We start from the raw sequence: 16,983 nt of genomic DNA, 5'->3' as shown, positions 1-16,983 counted from the left end.
TCAAACATATATTTTATTCAAAAATAAAAACATCATCGCTTTCTCAAAATCACATAAAGTCATATTATAATATCGAATGAGATAAAGAATAAAATGAAATATTAAAAACACGATGTATCTCGCTGCATTGCGCGAGTACTCTTCTAGTTATTTATTAATGCATACTACTTAAAATTCAAATTACAAATAAATTGTATGTAAATATAACTTACTAAAGCTTCATGTTCGAATTCGAGTTGTAGATGAACATAATTAAATACATGATAAACATCTCATTTTAAATATAAAAAATTTAAAATATAATTAGGATGACCACTGAGTTCGAACAGAATGTTTAGTTACAGTCTTTATAAAAAAATTTATTATTAAATAAAAATAAATTACTTCTTTATTAAACTTAAATTAAATTATAATTAAAAGGGTGAATTAAAAAAATTACACAAAAGAATTGAGAAATTTTAAATAGTTAATTTGATAATAATATCATTATTGTTTTCATTTTTTTATGAATTCTCCAAATTTATATTTTATTCATTTTCCTAAAACCACATAAAATCGTATCCTAATATCGATAGAGACAAAAAATAAAATAAAACATTAAAATCAAGATGTATTTCGTTACATTGGACGAATGCATTTCTAGTTATAATTAAATAACTAGAGAATGAGATTCTAATTTTACATTATTCTTATTTCTTAGGGGCATATGTTAGAAGTTTAATGAATTTAATAAGATTTATAGTTTATTTATTTAATTATATATGATTTTTTGTTAATGATTTAATATCGGGTGTTTGTTTTCAACTTAATAAGCTTAATGAGTGGTTATCTTAGGGAGTGTTTGAGATTGTTTATTTGAAATGACTTATTTTTTTATAAAAACACTTATCAACTTATTATAAGTCAGAAAGGTTTAACTTCTTCAAAAACTTTTTATTACCGGTTTGACACCGGTATAAGTTGTTTATTTAAACACTCAAAAGTGTTTATTACCGATGTTACACCGAAATAAGTCAATAAGTTGTTTTTATAAGCAATCTCAAACACCCCCTTAATTGGTTAAGTAATATATTGAAATGTTTGATTTTAACTTAATACTCTCTTAATGCATTAAGTTAGAATTTTTTGTAAATATTACCTTTATCCTACAATTTTCAATTAATGTCTCATTAAAAAATAAATAATTTATCAACATGCGTAAATCAAAAATTATAATTAAACAATAATACTTTATTATTTTAAATATACTTTATGGTATTAAATATTGTTTTATCATATTATTTTAATTTTTTGTCATTTAAAATATGTTTTAAATGGTTTATTTTCTTTACCTATATATAAGGTCAAAATGGTAACATTTATTATTCAGAGTGTTTATTCAGAACAAAATCAAACAACAATTTATCTTGATTTATTCAGACAGATTAATACTTATAAACAACTTAATAAATAAAAAATAAACAACCCCTTAATGATATAAAAAGTGGTTTATTCGGTAAAATTCAACACTATTACTTACTTATTGGGTAAGATTTTATTCCACCAAAACGATATTGTATGCAACAATTTACCCGATAAACTCTTATCATGGTAAGAGTCGTTACTCTCACTTACCGGGTAAGACTCTTGATTCTTGTCTTGCTTTTACCACGTAAGACTCTTGGTCCTTGCCTTGCTCTTACCGAGTAAGATTCTTAGTCCTTGCCAAATTCATCCGGTAAGGTAATGTGACTTGGTAAGCGCTTATGCGGGTAACCGTTTGGTAAACGGTCGCTTAGTTTTCGCTAGTTTTCTCTATTTTAGTGAACAATACAGTAATATATTAAAAGGAGTATATCAATTATAACATAAATGTTTTTATAGATGTATGCATTTATGTACATATGTAGAGGAAGAAAACCTTACATTTCAACCACAAGGGTGGTGCCTGATTGGTTTGAGCTTAGCTCCAAAGGTCAAAAGTACCTGGAGGTCTCAGGTTCAAATCCAATGAGAAATAAAAATCCCTTGTGGCCACGGAGGTTCAAATGCGGTGACTCCGAGTTATCTGCAAAGCAAGTGGTCGCCCTGGGATTAGTCGGCTCGTATAGCGGGTTGGATATCCAGGTTAATAAAAAAAACCTTACATTTCTTGGTTTTCATTTCAAACATTATTAGGTGCAACTTCATAACAGGGAAGATGTTGAGAAGCTGATAGCCGATCACAAGACAGATGGGAAACTGCTTGTGCTCGATGTCGGGCTAAAACATTGTGGCCCTTGCGTCAAGGTATACCCGACAGTGTTAAAACTATCGAAGCAGATGGATAATGCGGTTTTTGCAAGGATGAACGGTGACGAGAACGATAGTTGTATGCAATTTTTGAAAGACATGGAGGTTGTTGAGGTCCCAACCTTTTTGTTCATTAGAGATGGAGAGATATGCGGAAGGTACGTCGGGTCAGGTAGGGGGGAACTTATCGGGGAAATTCTTAGATACCAAGGAGTTCGTGTCACATATTAACCAGAACGTGGTGGTTATATTTAAAAACATTTTAAAGAATTGTATGGTATGATATTTCTAATTACAAAAATATTTGTACCATATAAATCTTATTGGTCTATTAAGAACTGTTTCATGGTGTAATTTACTGAACTTTTGTCTCAAAACCCTAATTTCGATTAAAATTACAAAATCATGCCAAACTAAGGGGGTGTTTGGGATAACAATTTATTGACTTATTCTAGTGTGATACCAGTAGTAAGCATTTTTGAGAGTTGGATAAATAGCTTATACCGATGTCAAACCGGTAATAAGGAGTTTTTGAAGAAGTAAAATCATTCTAACTTATAATAAGTTGACAAGGACTTTTGTAGAAAAACATAAGTTGTTTCAAATAAGCAATCCCAAACACCCCAAATCGATTCAGTAAATTTCGTTTGAAAGCAGAGTCTGAGATGGGTTGAGACGTATGCAAATTTACCCATTATTTCAAGGAGTATAGTAATGTTTTTTTTTTTTGTTGAAAACCTCCGACTTGTAAAAAGATACGGGCAAACCAACAGAATGAACAAAAACTAGCACATAGAAAATAGAGAAGTAGTTAATCCAACTGACATAACAAGTAGGTACATTGGAAACACACTGAAATTTTCCATTTCTACAAACCATAGCCTCTTATAAGAAAATACATTATCATTTGGACATGCGACGATAATTACAGAATGCTGATTGGAGAGACTAAACATTACCCTGGACACGAACATTCGAGATGCAATAATCCTACTATGAAACGTCAGTTCAATTTTATTTTATTGAATTTTGAATTATCATTCAGCAACTTAGAAAACAGATTTGGATATTGAAAACTGAATCTGGTTAGGGGCGAACCTACTAACAGGGTACGGGGTGCAAGGCCTCTGGTCAATCATCCAATCGTAATGGAAACCCTTTTACCGGCCATAACTGTGAACCCATTTTGAATTATACTCTTACATGTTTCTAAAACTCAACTTGAAACAGAACTGTGAAGTTGTTAGAATAATTGGGTGTTACTTGCCTCCTTTAAGGTCATGGGTTTGATTCTTGTTGATAACAAATTATCGTTTTTTAACCACAAGGGTGGTGCTTGATTGGTTTGAGATTGGCTCAAAAAGTCAAAAGTACCAGGAGGTCTCAGGTTCAAATCTAAGGAGGAATAAAAATCCTCTTGTGGCCACGGAGGTTCAAATGCGGTGACTCCGGGCTATCTGCAAAGCAGGTGGTCGCCCTGGAATTAGTCGGCTCGCATAGTGGGTTGGATATCCAGGTTTAGCTTTTTATGTTTTCAGTTTCAGTCTTTAAAAAAAGACAAACATATATACAACCAAAAGTATTGAACTCAAGACCTCAACCATAAAAGCCTTCCTTATTGCTTCATTAGTGAGGTTCTGTTCCTTGAGACAATTTTGTCTTTGCGGGATTAGCTCTTGAAGTATACTACCTGACTTTTGTTTCTTGCTCGGGAGCCAAAACGAACACGCCTGATACCTCTTGAAAGTCGATTATTATTCCTCTGTATATGACATCGTTAAACATGCTTATGTAAGCAGTTTGTATAACTATACTTTATTGTTGCATCTGCTACCCATTATAAAGGTGGAATATGGGCGAGAGCTTGCTGAGCGTAAGACCTAGTCTTGCATCTCATGCTCAAAAAGTCAAGGTCGATTTCATTTGTAAAAATGTACTGTATTAAGTCGACACAATTGAATTTTCCACGAGTCAACCATGTTGACTTTTCGAAATACAGGATCTCTTGGACTTGAAAATATTTTTGTTTTGAAGATTTTGAAGTTTCGTTTTTCATTTTGGAGAAATTTTACCATTCTATCCTTAATTATGAGATGAAAAAAGTTTCTCTCCGTCTATTATCAAAGGTAAAAAATTATTTGAAACTTTTTTATTTTGAACATTTATTTTGAGAAAAAAAAACTGTATATAGATATACATTTAAGAATACTAGAAGGGTACTTGCGCAATGTAGCAAGATACATCTCGATTTTAATGTTTTGTTTTATTTTTTGTCTATGTTGATGTTATAATACGATTTTATGTGTTTTTAAGAAAACAATAATGATTTTATTCTTGAATAAAATAAAATTTTGAAAAAAATATATCAATGTTAGTATCAAATCAACTATCTAAAAGTTCTCATTTTTTGTGTAATTTTCTTTAATTTATTTTTATTATAATTTAATTTAAGTTTAATAATGAAATAATTTATTTTTGGTTTAATATTATAAATTCTATAAAAATAATAATTAAGTATTATGTTAGAATTCAATGATTATCTTAATTATATTTTAAATTTTTTATATTTAACATGAGATGCTTATCATGTATTTGATTATGTTCATCTGCAGTTAAAACGAATTTAGATATGGAGCTTTAATAAGTTGTACTTACGCATAATCTACTTGCAATCATGAGTTTTAAGTAATATGCATTAATAAACAGTACTTTATGCATAAAAAATGGTTTTTAAGAGTTTTTGTCAAATGTTTTATAATATAGTATAGATATACAGATGTAGACTTGAAATCACGTGAGATCGGCCTGTTTTCGTGAGACCACTTTCTTAAACTTGAAACTTCATAACAAAATGCTGTGAAAATAACCTTCACTGAATTTTTGTTGTGAATATTCGATTTTTTTTACCTTCATAGCATTTTGCTGTGAAATTTCAAATATAAACAAATTATTTCATAACTTTTATGAAAACAGACTGGTCTCACATGAACACAAGACTACACATATATTTGCCACATCCCTTGACTGTGGGCCCACAAAATCCAATGGTCTGGTTATCCATCATCCACGACCAAGTACAAATACCTTGCTCAGTAATGGCAACCATTAAAGCTAATTATGACGTCATTTTGTGAAATTAAGTTATTTTTATACAATAATTCGTATCTCATGTATTATCTACTAGAAGGGTATTCGTACAAAATACATCTCGATTTTAATATTTCGTTTAATTCTGTCTTTGTCGATGTTATAATACGGTTTTATGTGGTTTTGAGAAAAACAATAATGTTTTTATTTTTGAATAAAATACAAATTTAAAGATTTCTTAAACTTAATAAAAAATATTGATATTAGTGTCAAATTAACTATTTAAAAGTTTTTATTTTGTTTTGTGATTTTTTAATTCAATTTTTTTTATTATAATTTAATTTAGGTTTAATAATAAATGTAATTTATTTTTAATTTAATGATATATTTTTTATAATATAATAATTAAATATTCTGTTGAGTTTATATTAATATATATACCTTAGACAATTACACAATCAGGTGCGTTCTTCATATATACATGTTTTCAATCTATTTCTCATCTCTATATAACTCATTTGTATATATATTCATTGAGAAAATTAATTGAATATGATATACTTAAGAAGTATGGATAAGTTGTATCAAATGGTTGATGATGAAAAAGAAATTATGAGTAGAAAAATAACATATTCAAGGTTGGAAATTGGAAGAATATTTTAATGTACCAAAGTATCAACCCGATCAACCCGTACGGTTTGAGTTGGGTTGGGCTAAGATTTTTCAAACCGCAAACATATATATATAAATTGAGAAAATTAGTTGAATATGATATACGTAAGAAGTATGGATAAGTTGTATCAAATGATTGATGATGAAAAAATAAATTATGAGTAGAGAAATAACATATTCAAGGTTGGAACTTCGAAGAATATTTTAATGTACCAAAGTATCAACCCGATCAAACCGTACGGTTTGAGTTGGGTTGGGCTAAGATTTTTCAAACTGCAAACATTGGGTTAGGTTGTTCAAACCAATCCATGAGCACCCCTAACTGGGAGTTATCTAGAGGTGTCTAACAATTCAATCACTTCGACAATCTTTAGCTTGAACCAACAACTGAGTCTTGAACAGTATCACAACCCTTCATAACGTTTCACAATTCTTCTCGCTTAAATATCTGATTGTCTGACCTTTTTCGAACCCAGTTTTCATATTTTTGGATTAATAACAAATATACAACATTTATCAGTTGTTTTCGGTTAAAATGATCAATTAACAAAATTCAAAATAATAATTAAATAATAATATCAGTTATTATGATATCCGACATCTTTGAACCAGTAGTTTTTGGGATGAATATAAACCGTTAATTTCTATTTTTGGACAATTAAGAAAATGGAGCGGAGGTGGTTTTTTGAATATTTGGTTGAACGAAATCATTTACCGAGTACTATAAATACTTATTTCCGGCATCGTAAATCCAAAACATACAGAGAGAGACATTTCTCTAACGAATTTGATCGTTTCTCCTCTCTCTATTTCCTCCGTCGACCGTCGCAACGGTTTGCCGTTGTTCACGGCGGCGTCGCTGCATTGCCTTTTCTAGGGAAATAATACAACGTTCTACGTTTTGTTAACATTCTTCAATTCCTTCAGAAAATCAATAAACCGTAAGATCGTGTTCTGTTTTTGTTCTTTTGTCGTTTATATTTTGGATATTTATATGTATATTTGTTCGCATTAAATGATTTATGATCTCGTTTTGTTCATCTGAATTTCGATCGATTGTGATGTCGATTTCTAGGTTCGTCTGTTCGTTTTCTGTTGTTTTTGTATGAATTTGTGATCTGTAATGGTGTATCTAGAAGCATCGTTATCTGTAAACGATCAATTTTGGCAGAAGTTTTTGAAATGCACATTTGCCAACAGTAATCTGTTCACATATTGACGGAAAATGTGGCAAACAGATGCAAAATTGGTTATTCGTTTTCCATTTTTGCATCACTTAGATTATGGTTTTTGGGCCTGTTTATGTCGTGGGTTCAGCTACTTAATCGTAATCGTTGAGTTACTTGTGACAGGGCAAGATGCTTGGATATATGCTGAACCGACTCCTTGTGTATGTTGATCGAATACTCTTTTCCTTTTTGGAAGATCTCGACTGAAATTCTTTAATTATAAGTTTATAACCTGTCTGATTGTGTGCAGGTTGCTGCTTGCATATGCATATCCAGCTTATGAATGCTTCAAAAATGTGGAGAAAAATAAGCCAGACCTGGAACAACTTCGCTTTTGGTGCCAATACTGGTAAAATAGCTATGCATGTCACTTGTGTTCAAAATCTTTAACGACTTTGTCCCTAAAACCTTATTCATAATGTTTTCAGGATATTGATTGCTGCAATGACTGTTTGGGACCCCTTTGGTGATGCACTAATTTCATGGTAAGCCCGGGCTTAATGGAGACATTTACAGCATTGTCGGTGTTAGATTCCACATCGACTAGACTCGAACACATCCTTTTCAGTCCTGAAAACGACTTTTGAAAATTAAGCCGATGGGAATCATGGTTTTGATGTTATGGTCTTGTTTTGGTGTAGGCTCCCAATGTACAGTGAAGCGAAGTTGGTATTTTGCATCTATTTGTGGTACCCCAAAACGAAGGTAATTTATGTTTCTTGTGATTGGGTTTGGATGAAAGTTGTAGGACTGAAAATGGGGTTCTAACGGCTTCAATTATTTCAGGGAACGAAATACGTTTATGATAGCTTCTTCAAACCATACATTTCAAAGCATGAAGCGGAGATTGACCGTACCCTGTCGGAATTGAAGACCCGTGCCGGAGATTCTGCATCTCTTTACATCTCGAGAGTTGTCAGCTATGGTCAGACAAGAGCTTTTGAAATTCTTCAACTAATTATGTCGCAATCGATTCAAAGACCTCAACCCGCCCCTCAGGTATCACTCGTTCTCTTTTAACCTGTTCTGATTTGGTCTCACTTAATCCTTGTCTCGTGTTTTTGTTCTATACTGTTCTGTGTGCAAAAACCACCCTTAATTCTGTCAATTTGAATATTCGTTTGGTTTGTAGGATTTGAAATAGAATTAAATTCCATTCTTTACAGATGATTTTAGAAAACAAATTATAAAAATAATTAAATTACTTATTATTTGATTAAATTCTAAAACGAATCTTACCACAGGATTTCTAAATCCCATGTTTGTGGGCGAAATCCTGGGATTTCAATTCCGGAATTTTCTTTAAACCAAAAGTCATATCGGATTGGAATCTAATTTCAAACCGTTAATTAAATCCTCTCAATTCCAATTATTTTCATGAAATCCAAATCCATCAAAAGCATTCTATCGGGTTTCAGTAACATGAAATGACATTTGAAAATGGGAATGAATATGTACTGATGGTTATGAGTAGAAACAACAGCCTGCAGCTGCAGCTCCACAAGACAATTCCGGTGACAGCAAGCCATCGGGGGCTGGAAATAATGAAGATACTTTTGGGGCACGTAATCGGCTGAGGAAAACCGGTTCCGGCGTTGCTCGTTGAATCTGAGGTTTCCGAATTATCGGTCGTATTCTCCACATGTTATTAATCTGCAACCAAGCTGTGAGAATTTAGGCATTGGAGATTGATCATGTAACCCTTTTTCTATATATATATATATATATATATATATATATTTATATATCATTATATGTAATATATGCAACATTTGTTGCTTAATGAAACCACCTACTTATTTATATATATGCTGCCACTCTTTACGTATCATCATCTCTGCTGCCAAATTCAAATTTTATGTTTCTATTCACACTTCACATGTTCATTATATATATATATATCCATTAAAGAACTAATTAGTTTGTGGTAACCGTGAGATCCAATATAAACCACTCGTTTGAGATATTTAAGGATATTTTTTAAATAAGCTAAAAGGGTAATTTTTGATAATTAATTAAAATATTTAATTAGAATTTTTAGAAAGAAATATTTAATTAAAATTAGTTACCTAGCTAGTATATCAATTACTTAATATACATCGTATTTTAAAGACGTTTAAGAATCAAATTATATTATAGTGACAAGTTCACAATGTTTCATGTGTATCACAATGTATTCTTTTTGTTTTATGAAATGTATCATAGTGTGTATTTTCGTTATTTTCATTGTTTTACAAAATGTATCACATTGTATATCTTGTATGCATATTTGGGTATCACAGTGAGTATCGTTTGTAGGTATCACAGTGTGTATCGTGTGTTCACATAAGGTTCATTGGAATAAAGTTCGTCGAATAAGATTTGCCGGAAATAGAAAAAAAAATTCGCCAAAGAGAAGGGATGAGAGAGGATATTTATAAAATCCATAAAATGCCCTTAATTAATATTTTAAGTTAAAATTATTAATTTCCTAATTTAGCCTTTGATTTGTGGTTGAAATTGGATCTCACAGTTACCACAAACAAGACAGTTCTCATTTGATTAGGCCTATATATATATATATATATATATATATAAACCAGTGGTGTTTGTTTTTTTGTAACATTTTTCATTCTCGTTGCACTCAATTTCTCGTTGGTTCGTTTGTTTTGTTGTCGGGGTTGTTTTTTCTTGTATTTTCCTCTTTCTTTTTGTTTTCTTCGGTTGCATATTTGTGATTGGTCTACTTTTTATTGTTGCATCAGAAAAGCACGATACTTTTGTAATGTTATAGTTATCGATCGAATAATGCTGGTCCCAAACAAGCCATCATTATGTCGTTGAGTTTGGTTAAGACTATGATGAGACGAGGTCCGGTTTGAAATTGATGTTGAATAAAAATCATCCATTTAACGGTTGAAGGGAATCTTGATCCAACGATATGTAGTATTGTCAAGCGTATAGTTTTGTTTCGTAGGGATGAAATGAATTTGAGTGAGCTGAGTGTGTTAAAACGTAGCTCAGTACCAACAAATATGACAAGAATATATATATATATATATATATATATATATAAACCAGACCTGTTATGATTCTAGCAACAGTTACTCCCAATTCAACTTCAGTTAGTTATTTGTTGAAATAAACACGTCAATCACTTGTAAAGGATTTCCGTAGCAAATACTCGTCATATCAAACTTTTTCGGAACTATAGAATATGTCATTTTTGGTAGATTTTACGAGTTAATCATGGTTGATGAAGAGGTTGCAATAAGTAAAGGGCAAATTGCATGAAAATGTAACGTACTTTAACTTGATTCATATTTTGGGTCACGTATTTTCAAAACTTTATTTTTGGTACCTACGATGTAAAGTTTTAAACTAAATTCCCGGGTAACTGGTTGAAGCATTAACCGGTTATCATGCTGATGTGGCGAATGATGTGATATCCAACTCAGTATTATTTGCTAACGTGGTTAGTAACATAAATTTTTTTAATCTGAAATTAATCTTTTTTAAATCTAAAATTAGAATAATTTTTACGAGATAAAAACTAGTTTCTTGAATATAATTCTAAAGACTAGTTTTTAAAAAAACAATTAAAAAAACAGTAAACATATGTATGTGATGGTTTTTCAGTGTTTTTAAAAGACCCGTCATGACAAAATGTTGTGGCACAAGATTTGCTTCTAACATCATGTTAAGTTTTTTGAAGTATATAATATATTTTATATACAGAAAATAGAACAAATAAACTCACACACCATTCTCATCATTGATGATGTTTGAACTCCACGACTAAAAATAACCATTTTACCCCTTGATATGAACTAAACATTGTCGGTAAGTTAAGTACAGGTGGTAGAGATTAGAGAAGCACAAAAAAAACCCAAACTTGCAGATCAACCCGAAAAAAAACCCAAACCTAATGAGACAGAAGTCAAGACCAAGCAAAGCCTCAAAGCTTGATCCCGTAAAAATTTTGGGGCAGGTCCGGGAAAGACTAAAAAAAGCCCGATTAAAGAAGTCGATTGGGACCTTTTTCAACCCCAAAGCCGGCCCTAGCCCTACAAAGGTCCGACCATTACTTTCATTCACTTGAAACAGATTTGACAAACCTGAAAAAGTCTGAACTTTATGCATCTCAAACGAAAACCGACTCTTACCCTGTAAACGTTTAACGAGTCGGCATTGATGAACAACTTTTGAGATATCGCCATTAACTTAAAAGTATGATTATACAGAGGATTGCAATCAGATCCGATCCGATCCATTTACAATCAGATCCGATCCGATCCTATCCATTTACAACGAAATGTAAGAAAATAAAAAACCAGTTATCTTAGATTCAACTGGAATTAAATATTAATTATCCAGATCCTTTCCTATTTCGGGCCCTATTCCTTTTGGCATTACTACTACTCTGCTTGTTTGCACTTCCACATACGATATGGAATTCAATCCCTAATGCAAAACATGAAAACAACCCTCCGCCGTCTGAGTGCCGCCGTGGGTGGTTCCGACGACGTGCTACTCTGTTATGCGCCGGAAAATCCACCAGCCATCCTTTTGCTAATGCTTCTTCCATTGTCAGTTCACCCAAAATCGAACTCCCACCATCTTCTGCATTTCTCATCACAGGTCTTCGTGCAATCAGTGGTGGTCGTGGAGACGGCGGCGGTTGCGACTTCTGTGCTATCTCCGCCGCTACAATCGAAGCCGATGGTCCAACGTCGGAGCAGATCTCAGATCCGTTCACCATCGATCCGTTGTATACAGATCCAGGATAATCATCTTCATCATCAATTTCATCCACGCTTCGTGAACGCCATAAATGAATCTTCTCGTGAACATGAAGCTTTCCGTCTTCCAAGTCGATGGCGGCTTCGTTTTCTGGTTTTTTATCGCCGGAAAACTCGCTGTACAGTGGAACTCCTTGTTCGTTTGCGTTGCCTAGGGTATAGCCCATATTCATAATCCCTTGTGGAGTACCAGATGGACGGCGGATCTGAAGCGTGACGAAACGACTTCCGGCACGGTAGTGCTTGTGCTCCGGCGTGATTAGATCGTCAATCAGAACATTAACGCTGCCGACAAGAACGTCGCGAAACCAGGAAACATTGTAGATCTCAATGGTAAGGGAGGATGATTCAGAGAAGAGAAATTGATCGTCGATTTTGAACATGAGTTTTTCGTTCCAGGTAGGATTGGTGTTGCCTTTGGTGTCGACGAGAGTGGAGAGCTTGCGATTAGGGTGGAGATAAGCCATGGCGTAGGTTTTCATGGATTTGGCGGAGAGGGAGAGATCTTGAGCGGAGATGAGGTTGATTTCAAGGTGTTGGAAAGCAGGAGGAGGAGCTTGGAGGGAAGGGGAGGAGGCGGAGGTGACGGTGGAGGAAGCCGGTGGGGTGGGAATGGTGGTGGTGGTGCGTTCCATTTTGGGCGGCCATCGAAAGAGGAATGGTGAGGAAGGAGGGTTTGTAAATATAGAAGGTGAAGGTGGTGGTTATGGAGTTGTATTTGTGTCCGTACAATTTCAACGGAATTTAATTTTTATAAATTTAAAAATATTTTTTTGGAAATAAATAGTTGTCAAATAATTTCAATAAATTCTTTAACGTGGGGGAAACATAACGTTTTTTTTAAATTTCATGAAAATGTAACGTATTTTAACTTGATTTTTATTTTGAGTAATGTGTTTTCAAAACTTTCATCTTGGTATCTAAGATGTAAAGTTTTAAACATTTAGGTATGCGAATAACTGGTTGAAACATTAACCGGTTACCATGCTAACGTGGCAAATGATGTGGTATCTAACTCAGTAGTATTTGTTATTCAACCCAATTTCATCTCATCATTTGCCACATCTTAGGTAACCGGTTAATGCTTCAACCGGTTACTTGGGTACTTAAATGTTTTAAACGTTACATCTTAGGTATCAAAATGGAAGTTTCAAAAATACGTTACCCAAAATAAAAAATCAAGTTAAAGTACATTACTTTTTCATGTAATTTGTCCTTTTTTTCCAACAAGTTTTTCAAAACCTTTATATAAAATGGAGAAAATAGGGGCGTTCACGGTCTAGTTTTGGACGGTTTAGCCCTCCAAATCCGAACTGTACTAGCGGTTTAGGAAATTCTTCAAACTGACATGTTTGACAACCGGTTAAATCGGACAAAAAAAACGGTTTGGTCTGACTAATTTAAGCGACTTGGACTTTTTATGGATTTTAAACTAAAAAACGCAACATTTATCTGAAAATGAAATTTCCCAATATAACATTATTTAAAAAATAGTATATTGAATTATATAAAAAAATCCATCTCTAAAATTTAGAAAAAAACATTGAGTAAGTTGAAGAAAAAAGTTAAACAAGTCCACCAACAATAGTTGGAATTCTGGACAAACATTGAGCAAATCGAATGATGATTTGGAATTTAGAATTTGATTTTTAACGGGTTTCGGAATTTTATCCATTTAGATAATATGGTCGATTGAGAAATGAAAACTAAATACGTAATGACTCGGAAGAACTTCCTTTTTAATTGGTCATAAAAGTCGAGACTACAACATAAAAAAAACTAAATATAATCAATAAATGTGTATTTTTGGCGGTTGATTCAATCCAAATCGCTCAAAAGAAAGTACAAACCGCATATAAGATCGGATTGAGCGGTTTAACTATTTTTCAGACTGAATCGGACACGTCAAACCGCTCAAACCGGCAAAAACGGTCTGATTTGACTTCGTTTGACCCTTTTTACGACCTAACAGTTTTTTTAACACCCCTAAGAGAAAATAGGAGAGAAAATATAAAATCTCCAAATATGAAAAAACATTCCAAAATTAATTACAATGAGAAATAAAATATTATTTAATAATATTTTCAACGATATGAAACTTTTAAAATAATATTTAAAATATTTTATCAAATGAAATAGTTAAGATTTTGTAAGTAAGCATTTTAACACTTTTGAAATTTATTTTTTATAAATTTAATATTTATAAGTTAACANATATATACATGTATATATATATATATATACACAAACAACACATGTACATGCGTACATACGACATCAACACATAAAAATATGTATATATAACACATAAAAATGAGAAAATAAGAAAAATAGAAAAATCCCTCGCTGTTCCCTCGCAGATCAGCGAGGGATCTGCGAGGGAATGTGAATTTTTTCATTTCCCTCGCTGATCTGCGAGGGATCAGCGAGGGAATGTGAATTTTGTCATTTCCCTCGCTGATCCCTCGCTGATCAGCGGGGGATCAGCGAGGGAATTTGATTTTTTGCCATTTTCCTCGCTGATCCCTCGCTCTATTTGCGAGGGATCAGCGAGGGAATTTGCAGAAGAAATTTCTCTCGCAAATCAGCGAGGGAATTAGTTTTTTGGCAATTCCCTCGCTGATTCTTCGTTGATCTGCGAGGGATCAACGAGGGAAACTTTCCCTCGCATATTAGCGAGGGATCAGCGAGGGAATGAGGTTTTTTGGTATTTCCCTCACAGATCAGCGAGGGATCAGCGAGGGAATGAGTTTTTTGGCATTTCCCTCGCTGATCCCTCGCTGATCTGCGAGGGAAATATTCCCTCGCTGATACCTGGTTTTCTAGTAGTGTTATAAAGAGTTGGATTAATATTTCATAATTTGTTGGTTATTGTTGTTAAATGATTATTTGATTTTGTTTGGTTGGTTTTGGAAGATTTATTTGTTTTGTTTTGTGCAAATTGCAATAAACAGAATCAATTTAAACTTATGCTTATGCCGGTAAACTAATTTATCAGTTAATTTATTTTTTGAGTATACGCTTAACTTATAGAAATGCTAGTTGAAGTAGCGTTTAGAAGGTTTTTGTTAACACTTTTTCCAATTACAACGTTATTAAAATTATTTATTAATTATTAAGATGTATGTAATAATTATTGAAATCATCATTCAGTGGATATTTTCTTAAATTTCTATTTGGTTGTATAAATCCAAATTTTTTTCTTCCAATCACCTCTAAGGTTATGTTTTCAATTTTTCTTTCTATATATTTTTGTTATGACAATATTAAATTTTATAAAAAAAAATTAATATATGCTAAGAAAAACATTAAGTCCTATTAAACTAGAAATATAATTCATAAATTTTAAAATTTACAATTTCTGTAAAGAATTCAATTAAAAAATTTATTGTGATTTAGAATAATCAAATTCATATTGGTGCATAAACATATATAAAGAGACATGGGTTCATACGAGAACAATAATTAAATATGAGAACAAGAAAACAGTCATGTCATACGCTCGTTAGGGCTGTAAACGAACCGAACTTTCAGCGAACCGTTTGGCGGGAAATTCGTTTATTTAATAAATGAACGAACATGAACAATTTTTTTGTTTATTTAGTTAAACGAACGAACATGAACAATAGCCACATTCGTTCATTTAGGTTCGTTTAAGTTCATTTATATTCGTTTGTTTGTATTCGTTTGTATATCTATACTATATTATAAAGTATTTAACAAAAACTCTTAAAAACTATTTTTTATGCATGAAGTACTGTTTATTGATGCATATGTAACACCTGGAATTTTCTTTCCTTTCTTTTCTTTACTCCAGTCACGTTAGTATTCCTTTTCTCCACCTCCGTCTCGTCTGCGTGGTAAGCGTGTTTTTTTATCGATTTATTTATATCTGCATATCAGGAGTTTAGCCCCTCTTTGTTATTTATTTAAGTGACTCTAAGAAAAATAAAAGGAGAATGCATTATTATAAACCTTGGATTTGAGTGAGTTATTAAAAAAAGGTTTAATTTTTAAAAAGGGGGGGTATTACCCTCTACATTTTGATCCTAACCTCCAGACTTTTCACACCATGGAAAAATTTTCCTCTGGACTTTGAGTCATTACCTACTTCTTCTAGTTTGAAAGGAAAGCTGAGTTGATTTTACTGGGGGAGAGACTGCACCTGGGAAAGGGAAAAACCCCTTCATTCGAGGTAAGGAAGAAGGAATCAAAGAGGAAGAAGGGAACTTCATCAAGATAAAAAATAAGGGCAGCAGCTGTGTCTACCTTAGCATCGACCACATATAACCCATCGCACATCGCCAAATCTGTAAGCTTTGAGGTGTTGTACCCGTCTCTCGCAGCCATCGTCGTTGTCCCTCGGCGAACAACAGCAGCAGTCAGCACCGGTTCAGAGGGCAGCAGCAGTAAGCAACAGCAGCACAACCGTGTTGTTTCTTCGTTCCTTTCCGTCCACCTTTTGTTCAAGACTTTGAGGATTTCTCCTAAACCCTCCAAGGTGAGTTCATATTAACCATTTAGGAATTTTTATACCAAAGGAAATGATGCACCATGCTTATCTTATATTATAAATTATAAATTTACGTATTGGATTTAGATAGAGATTTCAGGTCATAAATAAAAGTTTTATTGGGGGATCTTGTTCATAGGCTTTAGATGAGTTGGAAGAATGGGACTAACCATTTGGTAAAATGCTTGCTTCTAAATATGGATAGGCATAGAACTCTAGAATTCCCATGTTCCACTTTTGGAGTCTATTATCGGCAAGTGGGAATGCGTCGTTTAGTCTAAGACACGTGCAAAAATCTGTTTGATGTACAAGAGATTTCAATCCTTACGTTAATGTATTTCGAGTATGCTACTAGATTGTGATGGATTTGTAGACACTGAAGCCGTTTTATTACATTGGTGTGAGGGATGGTAAGTTAGAGATAAGCATT

The 16,983-nt window shown here is 32.9% G+C and overlaps 3 protein-coding genes across 3 annotated transcripts in view; 2 read left to right on the top strand and 1 right to left on the bottom strand.

The window, feature by feature from the left end:
- LOC112509869 (thioredoxin-like protein CDSP32, chloroplastic) overlaps window positions 1-2,644 on the top strand; it is a 5,781-nt gene extending 3,137 nt beyond the window's left edge. Inside the window, 1 exon segment of the mRNA XM_025115065.1 lies at window positions 2,158-2,644. Coding sequence (XP_024970833.1) covers window positions 2,158-2,502 — 345 coding nt within the window. The 3' untranslated portion in view covers window positions 2,503-2,644.
- A 4,744-nt stretch (window positions 2,645-7,388) lies between these two features.
- On the top strand, window positions 7,389-8,865 carry LOC112508594 (putative HVA22-like protein g). Its single transcript, XM_025113263.1, has 6 exons — window positions 7,389-7,420; window positions 7,510-7,608; window positions 7,688-7,744; window positions 7,901-7,964; window positions 8,046-8,258; window positions 8,734-8,865. The coding sequence occupies exons 1-6, from the start codon at window positions 7,389-7,391 to the stop codon at window positions 8,863-8,865; spliced, it is 597 nt and encodes a 198-aa protein (XP_024969031.1).
- A 2,742-nt stretch (window positions 8,866-11,607) lies between these two features.
- Window positions 11,608-12,675, bottom strand: LOC112508593. Its single transcript, XM_025113261.1, has one exon. The coding sequence runs from the start codon at window positions 12,673-12,675 to the stop codon at window positions 11,608-11,610; it is 1,068 nt and encodes a 355-aa protein (XP_024969029.1).
- Window positions 12,676-16,983: the final 4,308 nt, after the last annotated feature.

This window comes from Cynara cardunculus (genome assembly GCF_001531365.2).
Source record: "Cynara cardunculus var. scolymus isolate 2C chromosome LG 3, CcrdV1, whole genome shotgun sequence".
NCBI lineage: Eukaryota > Viridiplantae > Streptophyta > Magnoliopsida > Asterales > Asteraceae > Cynara > Cynara cardunculus.
The sequence above is the reverse complement of the archived record's forward strand: the minus strand, read 5'-3'. Positions and strand labels throughout refer to the sequence as shown.